This window comes from Scyliorhinus torazame, chromosome 7 (genome assembly GCF_047496885.1).
Source record: "Scyliorhinus torazame isolate Kashiwa2021f chromosome 7, sScyTor2.1, whole genome shotgun sequence".
Classification (NCBI taxonomy): domain Eukaryota; kingdom Metazoa; phylum Chordata; class Chondrichthyes; order Carcharhiniformes; family Scyliorhinidae; genus Scyliorhinus; species Scyliorhinus torazame.
Window position 1 is genome coordinate 102,470,345 of NC_092713.1, and position 20,361 is coordinate 102,490,705.

At 47.7% G+C, this 20,361-nt stretch overlaps 1 protein-coding gene across 4 annotated transcripts in view; it reads left to right on the plus strand.

Annotated features, from left to right (window-relative positions):
* LOC140426424 (5'-AMP-activated protein kinase subunit beta-2-like) overlaps positions 1-20,361 on the plus strand; it is an 84,933-nt gene that overhangs the window by 14,209 nt on the left and 50,363 nt on the right. For 2 of the 4 annotated variants that reach the window (XR_011948201.1, XM_072511183.1), the window contains exons 1-3: positions 1,348-1,490; positions 4,291-4,534; positions 19,845-20,011. Coding sequence is in view for 3 of the 4 variants with exons in the window: in XM_072511183.1 (XP_072367284.1) it covers positions 4,367-4,534; positions 19,845-20,011 (335 nt within the window). In the remaining variant the exon portion in view is untranslated. Of the gene's footprint in view, positions 1-1,347; positions 1,540-4,290; positions 4,535-19,844; positions 20,012-20,361 lie in introns of those variants that run through there. The other 2 variants (XM_072511184.1, XM_072511185.1) reach the window with 2 other exon arrangements.

Below are 20,361 nucleotides of genomic sequence, written 5' to 3' on the forward strand. Positions count from 1 at the left end.
AGCCGCCTCATGATTTATTTTTTTAAAGTATTTTTATGAAGGTTTTGCAGAATTTTTCATAATAAAACAGTAGTAACAATAATAACAAAACAAACTAGAGTGAACATTAACATAGTGCAAAAAGAGAATATACAATAACAATTAAATAGACATTACCCCACGCGACTCAGTCTTCCCACACCATCCCAATGAAGCACTCACCCGCGCCCCCCCCCGGATTGCTGCTGCTGCTGACATTTTAATTTTCCCCGAGAAAGTCAACGAACAGCCGAGAGAACCCTAGCGTAGACCCTCTTAAGGCAAACTTTATTTTCTCGAGGCTGAGAAACCCAGCCATGTCATTAACCCAAGTCTGTACACTCGGAGGCTTCGAGTCCCCCAACATTAATAAAATCCGTCTCCGGGCTACTAGGGAGGCAAAGGCCAAGACATCGGCCTCTTTCGCCCTCTGAACTCCCAGGTCTCCTGACACTCTAAAGATCGCTATCTCTGTACATGGCACCACCCGTGTGTTAAGCACCTTGGACATTGCCCTCGCGAATCCTTGCCAGAACTCTCTAAGCTCCGGGCATGCCCAAAACATGTGGACATGGTTTGCAGGGCTGCCCTTGCACCTCATACAACTTGTCTTCTACCCCAAAAAACTTGCTCATTCTCGCTGCCATTATGTGTGCCCGGTGGACCACCTTAAATTGAATTAGACTGAGCCTGGCACATGATGAGGACGAATTAACCCTGCCCAGGACCTCTGCCCACACTCACCTAGCTCCTCCTCCCATTTGCCCTTGAGCTCCTCCACCGCTGTTTCCTCCGCCTCCTGTAGTTCCTGGTAGATATCCAACACGTTCTCCTCCCCCACCCAGGTGTCGGAGACCGCCCTGAAGCTGCCTCATGATTTTGACCGCCACTATCAAATCTCCACCCTGCCTTCTATTCTCCAAGGAGAATAGTCCCAACCTCGCTGGAGATGTGGTGTGGGCAGGTTCAATCAAGGCATCCAAAAGGGCATCTGATGACCACTTGAATAGAAACAATGAGCAGGGGTACGGCAACAGGCGGGGGAATGGCACTAAGTCATGATGCTCGTTTGGAGGACTGGTGCGGACACGATGGGCCAAATGGTCTGCTTCTCTCCGTTACAATTCTGTGGTTCTCTCCTCATTACTGAAGTTTGGCCTCCAGCCGAGAAGAAAACTTTCGGGAGGATGAAGACGAGAGGACAGAACGCAACCGTTTCTCGGGGGAAGAGGAGGGAATGAGTGTGGGGTGGGAGAGGTGTTTTGAGTGTGGGGTGGGAGAGGTGTTTTGCACCGAGGTGTTGGGTCATTATCCTCGAGCGGGCACCACGCGGCGGAGCGCGAGAGGCGCGCGCCCGCCCGTGCCTGACGGTGGGTGCACGAAGCTCGCGCGAGCCGGAGCTGGAGCCGTTACGCTTGGGGGCGGGGAGGGGCGGAGAATCGCGGAGCAACAGGTCCGCCGCTTTACTCAAGGTAATAACGTCCTCCACCCCAGTCACTGAACTGGAGAGATGGGCCGTGGGTAAGCTGTTGTTGCCGTCTTCAATGTGCCATTTTCTATTCTAGTCTTCCCCATCCCCCACCCAACAAAAGTAAATAGCGGGTGGGTTATTGGAGCTAAATTTAGCCGTGGCTCTAGGGAGGCCTCGTATCTCCTGTTCAGATATGGTTGTCGATGTTTGCAGCATTTTAACAGTAGTGCCGAGTCAGTGACCTTTTGCTGTACTTGCAGGAGAAGCCAGGCCGCACTTGCAAGGAAAATTGTATTTGGCTGCTGCAGCACATTTTTTGTTGTTGTTTCATTGTATTTGTACGTGTATGTTTTATAAATATAGATTATTCACGTATTTGGTATATTGCAACCACCCAAATGTAACGATTTGAACTTCTACAGTTAACGCTGTCGCGCGTTCTGTAAATGTGAACTTTATTAGGGAGCAATTTAAAGCACCTTCTCTCCTCTGCACGTTTTATATAAATGGGGGCGGAATTTGTCACGTCCTCTGTGCTTTATTTTTTAAGGACACTGCGTAATCTAGTAATTGCAATCGTCCAAACACCAGGATGGGGATGGGATGTCAATTGCCCTTTGACTTCAAGCAATCAACACTAAAATCATTGTTTTGGGGACAAAAGACGGGATTTATACAAGAGATAGTTGTGATGTGAATTGGGCATGTTATCGATAAACGGATGACCCTAGATCAGTGCCAAATATTCTGTGTTTTAAAGCATATAGAATGTTACTTTATAAACTTCAGCCAAGCTCTCCATATTCACTGTTGACAGAAAACTCTTCTGCCCCACCGAAAGCCATATTGTAATTAGCCGCTCTCCCACCAGATACACGTGCATGTCCCTCTTCTTCACACCTCTACTCTCTCCCCGCCCCCCCCCCCCCCCCCCCAGCCCTTCATGTGAAATCCCCTCTCCTCACTCAGCAGCCCACCTTTCCAACCCCTTCTGCCGTCTCCCCTCTCCCCAACCCCCCTTTTTGCTGATGTCTGCAAAATAGTCACTATCACAGGGTAAGGACATACGTAGACACATACATAGAAAATAGAAGCAAGAGGAGGACATTTGAGCCTGTTCTGCCATTCATTATGATCATGGCTGATCATCAAGTTCAATACCCTGATCCAGCATCCCCCATATCCATTGATCCCTTTAGCCTAAGAGCTATACCTAATTCCTTCTTGAAATTACACAATGTTTTGCCTCAACTACTTTTTGTGGTAGTGAATTCCACAGATTCACCACTCTGGGTGAAGAAATTTCTTCTCACTCCAGTCCTAAAAGGTTTGTCCCTTATCCTTAAAATATGAGCTCCTAGTTCTGGACTCCCCACCATTGGGAACATTCTTTCTGAATCTATCCTGTCTAATCCTGTTAGAATTTTATAAGTTTTTATGAGATCTCCCTCACTCTTCCAAACTCCAATCACTATACTCCTAACCGACTTAGTCTCTCCTCATATGACAGTCCCGCCATCCCAGGAATCAGCCTGGTAAATCTTTGTTGCACTTTCTCCATGGCAAGAACATTCTTCCTCAGATAAGGACACCAAAACTGCACACAATACTCCAGGTGTGGCCTCACTAATGTCCTATACAATTGCAGTAAACCATCCCTATTCCTTTACTCAAATCCTCTAGCTGTGAAGGCCAACATACCATTTGCCTTCTTTACCGCCTGCTATACCTGCGCGCTTACGTTCAGCGACTAATGCATGAGGACACCAAGATCTCTCTCAATTTACACCCCATTCAAATAATAATTTGCCTTCCTATTTTTGCTACCGAAGTGGGTAACCTTGTGTTTATCCACATTATACTGCATCTGCCATGCATGTGCCCACTACTACGCCTGTCCAAATCCCGCTGAAGCATCTCTGCATCCTCCTCACAGCTCACCCTTCCACCCAACACCACCACCGGATTGTTAATATACGTCCCTGGAGAAAACCGGAACGGAGCAGTCGCCAAGGCCCTCAAATCTGTGCTCCTGTAAGAGGCCTCCTCTACCTGCACCCGTTCTGACGGTCCCCCTCTACCAACCATTGTCTCACCTCCGCATTTGCCGTTCAATAGTTATGTAACAGGTTTGGGAATGCCAGCCCACCCCCTCACCTCCCCCTCTGCAAAAAGACCCACTAATCCTTGGTGTCTTGCCAGCCCACACAACTTATCCACCCTCCGGAAAAATGCCTTGGGAAGAAATATTGGGTGAGATTGAAAAATTAATTTAAATCTTGGCAACACATTCATTTTCACGGTCTTGCACTCCCCGCCAGTGATAGCGGCAGGTCATCTCTCCAGATATCCTTTGACCCTCTCTACCAGACCGGCCAGATTCCACTTATGTATAGTATCCCAGTCATGAGCCATCTGAATCCCCAAATACCCAAACTGTACCGTGGCCACCTTGAATGGCAAGGCCCCAAAGTCCACACTTCTACCCTGGGCATTCACCGGGAAAACCTCACTTTCCCCTCATTTAATTTATACCCCAAAAATGCCCCAAATTTCCCTAACGGATCCATAATTCTCCCCATACTTTCTAGTGGATTCGCAATAGGCAACAATAGATCGTTTGCGTACAACGACACCATATTATTGTTGTCATCTTATTGTTGCCTAACATTTTTGCTGCTCAAACAATACTTGTCATTTAACGACACCAGCCTGAATGTTATCCAGATATTTGGTGTTCTTTTCTTATATGGTAAAAGCTTTTTCCTAGTTTGATAAAATATAACTTTTTTAAATTTCAGTCACCCAAGCAAGAGATTGTGGAACTATCTTTTTCAAAACATTTGTCAGTAGTATAGTAGCAATACTCCGAGGAGAATGGGGAACACCAGCAGTGACCGCATGGGAGCAGATCGCCATGGAGGGCAGAAGTCCCACCGTAATGAGAGTATGGGATCTTCTCAGTCATCAAAAGAGAATGAACGTCCTAAAATTATGGTGGACAGTACTGATGACCCCAACATTTTTCACACACAAGATTCAAAGGTACAGTATAAAGCTATGCTTCTGATTTCTAGCCTAGTGGCTATATAAATGCCTTAATTTAAGAAGAAAACGGTTGTAAATGGTCTTATTGAAATGGTGGCTTCTGAGCCAAGTGTCTTTTAACCACCAAAGTTCAAGTGACCATTCGTGACATCAAAAGATGAAAGCGTTGCCTTAGTGGTAGTCTCCTCTGTTTAAAAAGATCATAGATCTAAGCCCTACTCCAGAGACTCGAGCACATAATCTAACCTGACATTTCATGGGGTGCCATCTTTCAGTTGAAATGTTAAACAGAGGCGTTGATTGCCTCCTTCGATGTGGCATGCAGTGGAGTGGCCGCACATAGAGGAGCTCCCGCTTGGGATCACGATTTTGTTCCCTTTTTTGCTGGGAACCTGCACCCAAAACCCATAAATCTATTTGTTTAAGCCCCTCACAGCAAGGGGATGTGGAATAGGTCTCAAATCAGACACCAAAAGAAGAAAGAAACAACTTAAACATCAGAGACCTCAAGGGCATCAAAAGAAAGCAAAATGGCAGCGAGGCAAACTCCACTAACCATGAAGCTTTTGGCGGCTGAGTTGCAGGAGCTCCGTCGAGAGGTTTCAGAGGATCATGAGAAGGCAATCGCGGTGGCGATTTCCTAGATCTGAAGGGCCCTGGCCAAGGTGGACATGGTAGTGAAGCAGCGGGTGGTAGGGGTTGCCCTGTCAAGTCAGAGAGACCAGACCGATAATAAGGGTCTGAAGGCTAGGATAGACAACCTTGATAGGCGACTTCAAGAAGACAGAATTTGAGAGTGGTTGGATTGCCCAAACCTGACAAACTTAATGGCGCAGGTGCTCTAGAAAATGGTGAGGGAGGAGATAATGGTGGCCTTTCCTGAGTTGGATCATGCCCATTGGTCACTGAGGCAGAAACTTTGTGCTGGAGAGCCACCTCGGGCATTTGTGGTCCGGTATTGTATCCGAACTGAAGGAAACTGGTTTGGAAAAGGACAAGGGTTGTTTGGAGTTTTTTTATATTTGTCCGTTCGTTTTTTATTTTAAAAAAAATTTAGTGTGGCCATTCCACCTACCCTGTACATCTTTGGGTTGTGGGAGTGAGACTCGCGCAGACACAGGGAGAATGTGCAAACTCCACACGGACAGCGACCCGGGGCGAGATCGAACCCAGGTCCTCGGTGCCGTGAGGCAGCAGTGCTAACCACTGTGCCACTATGGAATATTTGAGCTTTAATAGGAGTGAGAAGATTTTCCCTTCAACGCTATGGTAGGCACTGAAGGTGGTCATTCGAGAAGAAATTATTTCTTTAAGGTGCATAAGGAAAAAAACTAAAGGGCAGAGAGGCAAAGGTTGGCGATGCCATCTTAGAGTGGACCGTCAATACTTGATCCATCAGGCACCAGAATTACTGGCTAGCAGGAAAAAGCTACAGTTGGGAGTTTGGTCTTCTATCCACAGACAGGGTGGTGTGCTTGCTGTGACGTTAGCTCTTTATGAACACTGGGAGAAGGCTAGTCGCCTGCTGGCACATCAGCTGTGATGGCAGGCGGCCTCTCGGGAAATTGTACAAATCAGGGATGTGATGGTAGACTGGTCGCCACCCCAACCAAGGTTAATGGAGCGTTCGAAGCATTCTATTGGAACTTGTACGAGTCCCTGGAGGATGAGTCCTCGATGTCCGGGTTTTTAGACGTCCGGCTGTCCTGGTAGTGAATCAGGAGGAGAGGGAGGAATTCGAAGCTCCTCCGACATGTCCGGAGTTTGCTCAACATGGTCCTGTCCACCTCTCCATCCCCTGAAACAGAGGAGGTTATTTCTCTGGATGCAGAGAAGACGTTCGATAAGGTGGAATGGAGCTATTTATTTGAGGTCTTGGGCAGTCTTGGCTTTGGACCTAAGTTTATACTCTGGATCCGATTTTGTGTAGAGCCCCCACTGCCAGTGTCCATACAAATGATTTTAAACTGGAATACTTCCAATTGGGAAGAGGCAAGAGACAGGGATGTCCATTGTATCCTCTACTGTTTGCCCTGGCTATTAATAATAATAATAATAATAATAATATTTATTAGTGTCACAAGTAGGCTTACATTAACACTACAATGAAGTTACCATTGTTATTGCACTCGCTCATCCACAAAGTGGAGGAGAATAGATAGAGGGGGCAGGGAGCATAGGGTGCCCTTGTATGCGGACGACCTGTTACTGTATTTGACGGACTCTTTCTCCAGTGCAGAGGAGATAATGAAACTGCTCTAGAGTTTTGGCTCCTTTTCAGGGTGCAGATTGAACCTGGGTAAAAGTGAATGTTTTCCAGTGAATTCCCAGGCAAGGGAACCAACAGAGGAAGTTGCCTTTTCGCCAGGCCAGGTCCAACGTTCGTTGTCTGAGAGTCCAGGTGGCCCAATCCCCCAGGAAGGGGGGTGCACGTTAGCACAGTGGTTAGCACTGTTGCTTCACAGCTTCAGGGTCCCGGTTCGATTCCCGGCTTGGGCCACTATCTGTGCGGAGTCTGAACGTTCGCCCCGTGTCTGCGTGGGTTTTCATCCGGGTGTTCCTGTTTCCTCCCACAGTCCAAAGATGTGCAGGTTAGGTGGATTGGCCATGCTAAATTGCCCATGGTGTCCAAAAAGGTTAGGTGGGGTTATGGGGATAGGATAGGATGGAGGTGTGGGCTTAAGTAGGGTGCTCTTTCCAAGGGATAGTGCAGACTCGATGGGCCAAATGGCCTCCTTCTGCACTGTAAATTCTATGACCTGAGGAGGTTGGCTTTTTGCCTCGTCTGGGTGGCCCAAGACTGGATAATGTTACAGAAGCTAAATTTTGGGGTCATTCTTGGGTCGGTGAAGGGGGACCTGTAGAGATGGGATAGCCTCCCGCTGACTTTGACTGGAAGGATTCAATCGATTAAAACAGATATCCTCCCAAGGTTTCTGCTTTTGTTTTGGCTGAGACAATTTTGGACCCATTACAGGCAGTCAGGACAATTCGTAATGGGAAATAGAGAAATGGCAGAGAAGTTAAATTACTTTGTCTATCTTATGCCTGTGTTCACCGAGGAAGATACAAGAACCCCCAGAATTAGGATACAAGAGATGAGGGTAAATGAGGAATTGAAGGAAATTAGTATTCGTAAGAAGGCTGTATTGGCGAAATTAATGAGATTGAAGGTTGATGGGTCACTGGAACCTAATATTCTACATCACGAGTGTTGAAAGAGGTAGCTATGGAGCTAGCATTTGGTAATTGTCTTTCAAAATTCTTTAGATTCTGGAATGGTTCCTGCAGATTGGAAGGCAACACATTTCACCTCACTATTTAAGAAGGGAGGGAGAATGAACTGCAGACCTGTTAGTCCTACATCAGTAGTACAGAAAATGTTAGTGTCTGTTAATAAAGGATATGATAAATGGACACTTGGATAATTATGATCTGATTGGACGTAGTTGACATGGATTTATGAGCGCTAAATCATGTTTGACAAACGTTGGAGTTTTCTGAGGTTGTTACGAACAGAATTGATAAAGAGGAGTTGGTGGACGAAGCTTGTGGGCGGCACAGTGGTTCGCACTGCTGCCTCACAGCTCAGGGACCCGGGTTCAATTCCAGCCTTGGGTGACTGTGTGGACTTTGCACTTTCTCCCCGTGTCTGCATGGGTTTCGTCCGGGTGCTCCAGTTTCCTCCCACAGACCAAAGATGTGCAGGTTAGGTGGATTGGCCATGCTAAATTGTTCCTTAGTGTCCATAAAGGTTTGGTGGGGTTACTGGGTTACAGGGATAGGGTGGAAGCGTGGGCTTAAGCTTAAGTCGGCTGCTCGTTCCAATTGGTGGGCCGATTGACCTCCTCCTGCAAGCAGGGATTCTGTGATTAACTTCTATGATAATACTTGGATTTTCAGAAAGCTTTTCCCCATGGAGGTTGGTTAACAAAATTAAAGCACATAAGATAAGAGGTAATGAATTAAGGATTGGCTAATGGGCAGAAAACAGAGAGTAGGAACAAAGGGGTCATGGGTGGCACAGTGGTTAGCACTGCTGTCTCACAGCGTTAGGGACCCGGGTTCGATTCCGACCTTGGGCGACTATCTCTGTGGAGTTTGCACATAATAATAATCTTTATTAGTGTCACAAGTAGGCTTACATTAACACTGCAATGAAGTTACTGAAAATCCTAGTCGCCACCTGTTCGGGTACACTGAGGGAGAATTCAGAATGTCCAATTCACCAAACAAGCATATCTTTCAGGACTAGTGGGAGGCAACCCAAGCACCCGGAAGAAACCCACGCAGACACTGAAAGAACACGTAAACTCTGCACAGACAGTGACTCAAGCCGGGTATCAAATCCATGTCCCTGACGCTGTGAAACAACTGAGCTAACCACTGTGCTACCGGATTCTCCCCCTTGTCTGTGCGTGTTTCCTCCACAATCCAAAGATGTACAGATTAGGCCAATCTAAATTGCCCCTTACTGTCTAAAGGTTAGGTGGGGTCATGAGGATGGGGTCGGTGCAGACTCATGGGCCAAATGGCCACCTGCTGCACTATAGGGATTCTATTCTATGATTTCTCACCTTGGCGGGCTGTGACAAATGGGATACCGCAAAGATTTTGGTGCCCCAGCTGTTCAGAATATATTTACAATATATATCAATGATTTGGATGTGGGGACCAATGTACTATTTACAAGTTCATGGATGACAAAATGCTAAGTGGACATGTGTCTTGTGAGGAAGATGCAAAGCAGCTTCAAGAGGATTTGGCCAGACTTGGTGAGTGGACAAGAACGTGGCAGATGGAAAATAATATGGCAAAATGTAAGGTTGGACTTTGGTTGGAGGAGCACATGTGCAGAATATTTCTTAAATGGTAAGAGATTAAGAAGTACAGATGTACAAAGGGACCTGGGTATCCTCATAAATAAGTCACTGAAAGCTCACATGCAGGTGCAGCAAGCAGTTAGGAAGCCTAATGCTATGTTGGCCTTTATCGCAAGAAGATTTAAATATATGAGTAGCAAAGTCTTGCTTCAATTATATAAATCTTGTTGTACTGCATCTGGAATAGTGTGTGAAGTTTTAGTCCTGTTTCATCGAGGTTTACAGCATGAAAACGGGTCCTTTGGCCCAACTTGTCCATGCTGCCCAGTTTTTACCACTAAGCTAGTCTGAATTGCCCATGTTTGGCCCGCTTTCCCAAATAACTGTCTAAATGCTTTTTAAAAGACAAAAGTTGTACCTACCTTTACTACTGCCTCTGGCAACTCGTTCCAGACACTCACCACCCTCTGTGTGGAAAAAGCTGCCCCTCTGGACCCTTTTGTATCTCTCACCATAAACCTATGCCCTCTAGTTTTAGACTCTCCTACTTTTTGGAAAAGATGTTGACTATCTACCTCCTCTATGCCCCTCATTGTTTTATATACCTCTAAGATCCCCCTAAGTCTCCTATGCTCCAGGGAAAAAAGTCCTAGTCTATCCAGCCTCTCCTTATAACTCAAACCATCAAGTCCCAGTAGCATCCTAGTAAATCTTTCTAGTTTAATAATATCCTTTCTATAATAGGGTGACCAGAACTGTACACAGTATTCCAAGTGTGGCCTTACTAATGTTTTATACAACTGAGTAGTTTCTGCCCCGATTCGATCTACCAAAATGCATCATCTCACATTTACCTAAATTAAGCTCCCATCTGCCATTCATTGGTCCACTGGCCCAGTTGATCAAGATCCCGTTGCAATCCTAGATGATCTTCTTCACTGTCCACTATGCCACCAATCACCATCTACAAACTTACTAACCATGCCTCCTAAATTCTCATCCAAATCCTTAATATAAATAACAGTGGACCCAGCACCGATCCCTGAGGCACACCTGGTTACAGGACTCCAGTTTGAAAAACAACCCTCGACAACCACCCTTTCTCTTCTGTCGTCACGCCTGTTTTGTATCCAATTGGCTACCTCACCCTGGATCCCGTGAGATTTAATCTTATGCAACAACCTACCACGCGGTACCTTGTCAAAGGCCTTGCTAAAGTCCATGTAGACAGTGTCAATTGCACTGCCCTCATCTACCTTCTTGGTTACCCCTTCAAAAAACTCAATCAAATTTGTGAGACATGATTTTCCACTCACAAAGCCATGCTGACTGTACTTAATCAGACTTGCCTCTCTAAATACGTGCAGTCTTGTCTCTCAGAATACCTTTTAACAACTTACCCAGCGCAGATGATAGGCTCACCTCTCTGTAGTTCCCAGGCTTTTCCCTGTGGCCCTTCTTAAACAAAGGCACAACATTTACTACCCTCCAATCTTCAGGCACCTCACCTGTGGTTGTCGACGATTCAAATATCTCTGCGAAGGGACCCGTAATTCCCTCCCTAGGCGCCCACATCGTCCTGGGATACATTTCATCAGGTTCTGGGGATTTATCTACCTTGATGCGCTTTAAGACTTCAAGCACCTCCTTCTGTGTAATATGTGCACTCCTCAAGACATCATTATTTATTTCCCAAGTTCCCTAACATCCATGCCTTTCTCAGCAATAAATACCGATGAGAAATATTCATTTAGGAACTCACCCATCTCTTGTGGATCCACACATAGATGACCTTGTAGATCCTTAAGAGGTCCTACTCCCTCGTTACTCTTTTGCCCGTTAAATATTTGGAGTATCTCTTTGGATTCTCCTTTGCCTTATCTGTCAAAGCAATCTCATGTCCCCTTTTTGCCCTCCTGATTTCTCTCTCAACTTTACTCCGACAACCTCTATACTCTTCAAAGGATCCACTTGATCCCAGCTGCCTACACATGTCCAATGCCTCCTTCCTTTTGACCAGGGCCTCAATATCCCAAGTCATCCAGGGTTCTCAATTTCTACCAGCCTGGTCCTTCACTCTAAAAGGAATGGCTTACCCTGAACCCTGGTTAACAACACCTTTTGAAAGCCTCCCACTTACCAATCGTCCCTTTGCCTGCTAACAGACACCCCCAATCAACTTTTGAAAGTCTAATGCCATCAAAATTGGCCTTGCCCCAATTTAGAATTTTAACTTTTGGGCCAGACCTATCATTCTCCATAGCTATCTTAAAACTAATGGAATTATGTTCACTGGTCCCAAAGTGATCCCTCACTAACACTTCTGTCAACTGCACTTCCTTATTTCCCAAGCGGAGGTCACGTTTTCCCCCCCTCTCTAGTCGGGCCATCCGCATATTGAATAAGAAATTCCTCCTCAACACATTTCTCTCCATCCGAGCCCTAATGCTATGGCTGTCCCAGTCAATGTTGGGAAAGTCCCCAACTATTACCACCCTATTTTTCTTGCAGCTACCTGTAATCTCCTTACATATTTGCTCCTCACTTTCCCGCAGACTATTTGGGGGCCTGTAGTACAATCCTATCAAAGTGATCTCTCCCTTCTTGGGAGGGATTCTCCAATAATGGGGCTATGTCCCCATGCTGGCGTGAAAACCAGCGCCAACCAAAAAGCGGGGGGGGTTCTGCGACGCGGCAGGGGGTGAGAGATGACATGGTCAAGGGCAAAGAAAGGGGCCATCTGAGATGGGTTAGGTACAGAGTGGAATTAAAGGGGCAGGAGTTAAGTGGGGAAGATGACGGACAGTAGAGGGAATTAGAGGCCAAGCCTCCGATAAGGTTGGTAACGTGGAATGTCCGGGGACTGAATGGGCCGGTTAAAAGGTCGCAGGTGTTCGTGCACCTCGAGCTTGAAAGCGGGGGTTATCTTTTCGCAGGAGACACACCTCCATGTGAAGGACCAGGTTAGGTTAAGGAAGGGGTGTGTCGAGCAGGTTTTTCACTCGGGGTTTGATTTGAAATCGAGGGGTGCGGCGATTTTAATGAGCAATAAAATGGGATTCGTGAGTGCGAAGGAGATGAGGGATTCAGGTGGGAGATATGTGATTGTGAGTGGGGTATTGGAAGGGGCACCGGTAGTGTTGGTAAATGAGTTTGCCCCAAATTGGGATGATGTGGGTTTTATGAGGGGGTTGCTGGCAGCAATCCCGGATTTTGCCATGTACCAGTTGATCATGGGAGGAACATAGAACATAGAAAATACAGCACAGAACAGGCCCTTCGGCCCACGATGTTGTGCCGAACCTTTGTCCTAGATTAATCATAGATTATCATTGAATCTACAGTGCAGAAGGAGGCCATTCGGCCCCACTGAGTCTGCACCAGCTCTTGGAAAGAGCACCCTACCCAAACTCAACACCTCCACCCAACACCAAGGGCAATTTGGACATTAAGGGCAATTTATCATTGGCCAATTCACCTAACCCGCACATCTTTGGACTGTGGGAGGAAACCGGAGCACCCGGAGGAAACCCACGCAGACACGGGGAGGACGTGCAGACTCCGCACAGACAATGACCCAAGCCGAAATCGAACCTGGGACCATGGATCTGTGAAGCAATTGTGCTATCCACAATGCTACCGTGCTGCCCTTAAGAACAAATAAATCTACACTATATCATTTTCCCGTAATCCATGTACCTATCCAACAGCTGCTTGAAGGTCACTAATGTTTCCGACTCAACTACTTCCACAGGCAGTGCATTCCATGCCCCCACTACTCTCTGGGTAAAGAACCTACCTCTGATATCCCTCCTATATCTTACACCTTTCACCTTAAATTTATGTCCCCTTGTAATGGTGTGTTCCACCTGTGGAAAAAGTCTCTGACTGTCTACTCTATCTATTCCCCTGATCATCTTATAAACCTCTATCAAGTCGCCCCTCATCCTTCTCCGCTCTAATGAGAAAAGGCCGAGCACCCTCAACCTTTCCTCGTAAGACCTACTCTCCATTCCAGGCAACATCCTGGTAAATCTTCTTTGCACCTTTTCCAGAGCTTCCACATCCTTCCTAAAATGAGGCGACCAGAACTGTACACAGTACTCCAAATGTGGCCTTACCAAAGTTTTGTACAGCTGCATCGTCACCTCACGGCTCTTAAATTCAATCCCTCTGTTAATGAACGCGAGCACACCATAGGCCTTCTTAACAGCTCTATCCACTTGAGTGGCAACTTTCAAAGATGTATGAACATAGACCCCAAGGTCTCTCTGCTCCTCCACAATGCCAAGAACTCTACCGTTAACCCTGTATTCCGCATTCATATTTGTCCTTCCAAAATGGACAACCTCACACTTTTCAGGGTTAAACTCCATCTGCCACTTCTCAGCCCAGCTCTGCATCCTATCTATGTCTCTTTGCAGCCGACAACAGCCCTCCTTACTATCCACAACTCCACCAATCTTCGTATCGTCTGCAAATTTACTGACCCACCCTTCAACTCCCTCATCCAAGTCATTAATGAAAATCACAAACAGCAGAGGACCCAGAACTGATCCCTGCGGTACACCACTGGTAACTGGGATCCAGGCTGAATATTTGCCATCCACCACCACTCTCTGACTTCTATCGGTTAGCCAGTTCGTTATCCAACTGGCCAAATTTCCCACTATCCCATGCCTCCTTACTTTGTGCATAAGCCTACCATGGGGAACTTTATCAAATGCCTTACTAAAATCCATGTACACTACATCCACTGCTTTACCTTCATCCACATGCTTGGTCACCTCCTCAAAGAATTCAATAAGATTTGTAAGGCAAGACCTACCCCTCACAAATCCGTGCTGACTATCCCTAATCAAGCAGTGTCTTTCCAGATGCTCAGAAATCCTATCCTTCAGTACCCTTTCCATTACTTTGCCTACCACCGAAGTAAGACTAACTGGCCTGTAATTCCCAGGGTTATCCCTAGTTCCTTTTTTGAACAGGGGCACGACATTCGCCACTCTCCAATCCCCTGATACCACCCCTGTTGACAGTGAGGACGAAAAGATTTTAACTGTGTCCTGGAGCCGAGGGTGGATAGATCGAGCCCCAGGACGATGGGTAGGGTACGAATGGCAAGGGAGCTGGGGGGGGTTATGGAGAGGATGGGTATGGTGGATCCATGGCGCTTTCAGAATCCAGGGGGAAGGGAGTATTCCTTCTTTTCACACGTCTATAAGTTGTATTTGAGGATTGATTACTTTGTTGTGAGTCGGAGATTTTGGTTGGGGTGGAGGGGGCAGAGAATGCGGGGATAGTTATCTCGGACCATGCACCCCACTGGCTGGATTATTGGTTCAGTATGGGACGAGAGCAGAGGCCGGGGTGGAGGTTTGACTCGGGGTTGTTGGCGGATGGAGGTTTTTGTGATAACGTGCGGTTGGCGATTGGGGATTATGTGGCGTTCAATCAGAATGGGGAGGTGTCGGGCATTTTTTGGGAAGCACTGAAGGCAGTGGTCCGGGGAGAAATTATCTAATTTACGGTTCGTGCGAATAAGGAAACATGACCGTCTAGTGAGCGAGATAGTGGAGGTGGACAGGGAATATTCGAGGGTGCCCACCGTGGAGGGATTGGCGAGGAGGAAAATGTTGCAGGGGCAATTTTACAGGCTGACAATGGGGAGGGCGGTAGGGCAACTGTGTAGGGCAAGAGGGGTGCAATACGAGTATGGGGAAAAGGCGAGTCGCATGCTGGCGCACTAGCTACGGAGGCAGGCTGCGTCCAGGGAAATATTGAAAATCCGGACTGGGGCTCGGGATGTGGTGTCAGAGCCAGGGAAGATAAATGAGGCATTTAGAGAGTATTACCAGGGACTTTATGAGGCAGACCCAGGAGGAGAGGAGGGGGACATGGGGTGGTTTCTGGACAAGCTGGAATTTCCCCAGGTGGAGGAAGCAAAGATGCAGGTGTTGGATGAGCCCCTGGGGCTGAGGGAGGTGCTGGATAGTATCAGGGGTATGAAGTCGGGGAACGTCCCTGGGCTGGATGGGTACCCAGCAGAATTTTATAAGGAATTTGCGGCGGACCTTGCACCACATCTGTTGGGGGCGTTTAATGAAGCACCGGAGAAGGGGGAGTTGCCGGAGACGTTGAAGCAGGCGCTAATCACACTAATCCCGAAAAAGGGAAGGATCTGGTGGAATGTGAGTCATATAGACCCATATCACTATTGAACACGGATGTGAAAGTGTTGGCTAAGTTGTTGGCGGGGAGGATGGAGGATTGTGTCCCGGGAGTGGCTGCGGAAGATCAAACAGGCTTCGTGAAGGGCAGGCAGCTCGCGAGTACACAAGACGGCTGTTGAATGTGGTGATGAATCCGTTGAGAGCTCTGGTACCGGAGGTGGTGGTGTCCATGGACGCGGAGAAAGCATTTGACCGGGTGGAGTGGCGGTGCTTGTTTGAAGTTTTGGGAAGGTTTGGGTTTGGGCTGAGATTTGTGTCATGGGTGCGGTCGCTGTATGTGGCGCCAAGAGCGAGGTTGAGGACGAATGATATGAACTCACAAAGCTTTGACTTACACGGGTACGAGGCAGGGGTGCCCGCTGTCGCCGCTGCTGTTTGCGCTAGCCATAGAGCCATTGGCGATAGCTCTTAGGGGGTCGGCAGAGTGGCAGGGGATAATGAGGGGACAGAGGGAGCATCGGGTGTCGCTCTATGCCGATGACCTCTTGCTGTATGTTTCGGATCCGTTGGAGAGTATGGGAAGGATTATGGGCCAGTTGGGGAGGTTTGGAGGGTTCTCGGGATACAAGCTGAATGTAGGGAAAAGCGAGGTATTCCCGGTGAATGAGCTGGCACAACGGGCTAATTTAGGGGGGGGATGTCATTTACGGTAGCGGGGGATAGGTTTATGTACTTGGGGATTCAGGTAGCGAGGGAATGGACGGGACTCCATAAGTGGAACTTAACAAAGCTGGTGGAGGAGGCCAGGGAGGATCTTAAGAGGTGGGATACACTGCACTTAACGTTGGCGGGGAGGGTCCAAGTGGTGGAAATGAATATTCTGCCGAGGTTCTTGTTTATCTTTCAGGCTCTCTCGATCTTTATACCAAAGGCCTTTTTTCAGAAAGTGGACACAATCATCTCTGACTTTGTATGGGTGGGGAAGGTGCCGAGGGTGGGGAGGACCCTGCTACAGAGGCAGAGGCAGCAGGGGGGCTTGGCGTTGCCAAACGTGCTTCATTATTATTGGGTGGCGAATGAAAATGAAATGAAATGAAAATCACTTATTGTCACAAGTAGGCTTCAAATGAAGTTACTGTGAAAAGCCCCTAGTCGCCACATTCTGGCGCCTGTTCGGGGAGGTTGGTACGGGAATTGAACCGTGCTGCTGGCCTGCCTTGGTCTGCTTTAAAAGCCAGCTATTTAGCCCAGTGTGCTAAACCAGCCCCTTGGACAAGGTCCGGCGGTGGTGGGAAGGAGAAGGGGTTGAGTGGGTTAGGATGGAGGAGGAATCTTGTAAGGGGGCTAGTTTGAGGGCTATGGTGACGGCAGCATTGCCAATGGCTCCGAGTAGGTATTCAGGGAACCCAGTGGTGCAGTCCACGGTGAAGATATCGAATCAGCTGAGGAGGCATTTTAGGGTGAAAGGGATGTCGGTGCTAATGCCGCTGTGCGAGAATCATGGGTTTGAGCAAGGGGGGCGGGATGGATAGCGTATACAGGAGGTGGAGCGAAGTGGGCTGGTCAAGGTGAGGGATTTGTATTTGGAGGTTGGGTTCGCCAGTCTGGAGGAGCTAAGGGAGAGGGTAGAGCTGCCAAGGGTAGTGAGTTCAGGTATCTACAGGTTAGGGACTTTGCACGAAAGGTCTGGAAGGGGTTCCCTAGATTGCCGGAATACACCCTGCTGGAGCGACTGCTGCTTCCGGATGTGGAAGGGGAGGGAAGAATTGGGGATATATATAAGTGGCTGGGGGAGCAGGGAGGCGAGTGGGTGGTGAAGATCAAGGAGAAATGGGAAGCGGAGTTGGGAATGGAGATCAATTGGGGAGTATGGAGTGCGGCACTGTGAAGGGTAAACAGGACCTCCTCTTGTGCAAGGATGAGCCTGATACAGTTTAAGGTGGTGCACAGGGTGCATATGACTCGGGCGAGAATGAGTGGGTTCTTTCAGGGGGTAGCAGATGAGTATGAGAGGCGGAGGTGGGGGCCAGCGAATCACGCGCACATGTTTTGAGGTTTGTGAAAATTGGGAAGATTCTGGGAGGGAGTGTTCGCGGTCTTAGCCAGGATAGTGGAGGAGGGAGTTGACCCGGACCCTTTGGTGGCGATATTTGGGGTTTCAGAGAAGTTGGAGCTCATGGGGAGGAGGAAGGCTGATGTCTTGGCCTTCGCCTCTCTGATTGCACGGCGACGGATTTTGCTGGAGTGGCGGTCGGCATCGCCACCAGGGTAGCAGCATGGTTGGGTGAACTGTATGGCTTCCTGTGGTTAGAGAAGAATTAGAGAAGATAAAGTTAAGGGGCTCAGCAGGGGAGTTTGAGAAACGGTGGGGAATGTTTATGACCGTGTTTGAGGAGCTGTTGGTCGGAGGGGGGGGGGGGGGGGGGGTGATGGGGAGAGGGTGTGTGTGAAAAAGGAGAAAAATCTGTACAAACTGTATAATTGATTGTTGGGAAGAATGCTTCCCGGGGTGTTCATTTGCTGTAACCTACTTTGATACAAGTTTGAATAAAATGCATTAAAAAAAAAAAAAACCAGCGGCAACCACTCCGGCATCAATGGCCCCCGAGAGTGAGGAATTCTCCACTTTCTAGGGGGCTAGGTTGACGCTGGAGTGGTTCCCGCAGCTGCAGCCGGCGCCGAAGGGCCAGCGCGAGTTCGCACATGCGCAAAACGTGCGGCGTAATTCCGTGCATGAGCGGAACGGGCGGCCCCGCGCGGAGGAAACAAGGCCTCCACGGAACCGGCCCGCCCGCCGATCGGCAGTCCCCGATCGCGGGCCAGGCCACTGTGGTCCCCCACCCAGGAAGGCCACCGCACACTTACCTGCCAGGTCCCACCGTGGGTGAGGTGAGTAATTCACGTCGGCGGGACTGGTCAAAACTTGTCAGCCACTCGGACCATCGGAGCCCGGAGAATCGCTGGGAGGGGCCGCTGTCAACGGCCCCCTGACCAGCGTGGCGGGAATCCCGCCGGCGCCTGAAAAACGGCGCCGGAGAACAGGGAAGCCGGCGTCGGGATCCGACGCAGGGTCGGAGGATCCGAGCCCTTATTTTTCACTTCTACCCATATAGACTCAGTGGGCAAACCCTCTGATTTATCGCCTCTCCGTACTGCTGTAATATTCTCCCTAATCAAAAATGCAACTCCCCCCTCCTCTCACCACCTGTTCTATCTTTCCTATAGCATCTGTACCCTGGAGCATTAAGCTGCCAGTCCTGCCCCTCCCTTAGCCATGTTTCAGCAATAGCTATAATATCCCAGTCCCATATACCTATCCATGCCCCGAGTTCATTTGCCTTGCCCATCAGGCCTTTTGCATTGCAATAAATGCAGTTAAATCTGGACTTCCCTTGCTCTCTACCCTGCTTTCTCAGACCATCTGTCCGGTCATGTTTTGTGTACACTCCGTGTTTTATTTCTCTTAGCCTGACTGGACCCATTCATGGAGTTCTCCGCAGTCTCTGTTCTCTGTACTGTGACCCTTTTTGATTTTTGACTTTGATTTCTCTGTCTTTCACTTTTCCCCTTGCTGCCTTTTGTTTCTGTCCCCACTTTTATTCCCTCCGACTTCGTGCATCGGTTCCCACCATCCTGCCACATTAGTTTAATTGGGCCTGTATTCTCTAAAGTTTTGAAGAATGAGAGATTACCTCATTGAAACTTACAAAATCATTGAAGGGATTGATGGGTAGATGCAGGCGAGATGTTTCCCCTGGATGGGGAGTCTAGAACCAGGGAACAAAATTTCAAAATAAGGGACAAGCTACTTAGAACCAAGATGAGGAGAATTTGTTTACTCACGAGGATTGTGAATCTTTGGAATTCTTTCCCCCAGAGGGCTGTGGAAGTTCAGTCATTGTGTATGTTTAAAGCAGAGATTGACAGATTTGGGCTAAATGGCCTGTTTCTGTGCTGTACCTTCTAAGTCAAAACAGTCTCAGACAGTCACTTGTTCAAATGTGGATTAGTTCAGGAAGGCCAGCACAAATTTATTATGGGTGAATCGTGTTTCGCTCTTGAGTTTTTTGATGCAGTCACAAAAAGGCTTGTTGAGGGCCTGGATGTGCTGGGCACACTTACACTGGTATTCTTATGACGTGTCCTGATGAGTGCAAGACAAAAAGTTTCAACGTGTCTTTTTTTTCAGTAGTGTTCAAATTCTGTACTGCCAAATGACTGATTATATAGAAATTATATTTTTATGTGCTATATACTTTTATGTACAACTTCTTTCCATATTACCGTCTCAACTTGTTTTTGATATTTTAGGCTCTCACTGATAAGGAATTTGTATCATGGCAACCTGACATGGAAGAATCTGTTAAATTATCTAAGCAAGCTCGTCCTACTGTCATTCGCTGGGTAGGTGGAGGAAAAGAAGTGTTCATATCTGGATCCTTCAATAACTGGCATGCCAAAATCCCACTTACTAAAAGGTAAGTAGGTATAGTCTAAAACTGGCTCAGAATCCATCAAGTAGTAGAAAAACATATTTTCAGATCCTTGTGTAGGAGGGAAGGTTTTAATTTCAAAGCTCTATTGATTTTACCTTTAATTTTAGTTGGTCAGATCTCTGGCTTGCTTGGCAATCCATCCAAAGTTTTGAGTCTCCAAACTAAATTATTGAGGAAACCCATATAAATAGCATTTTCATTCGCAAGTTCCCATATCTGATCTGCAAACAACTCCTTTCCAGCCTACCATCCGAAATCTTTGGGTTTCTTCCTAAGGCTTTTGGACAGGTATCTGCACAGAAAAATTTGTATTATGCCAGCTACTTTGGACT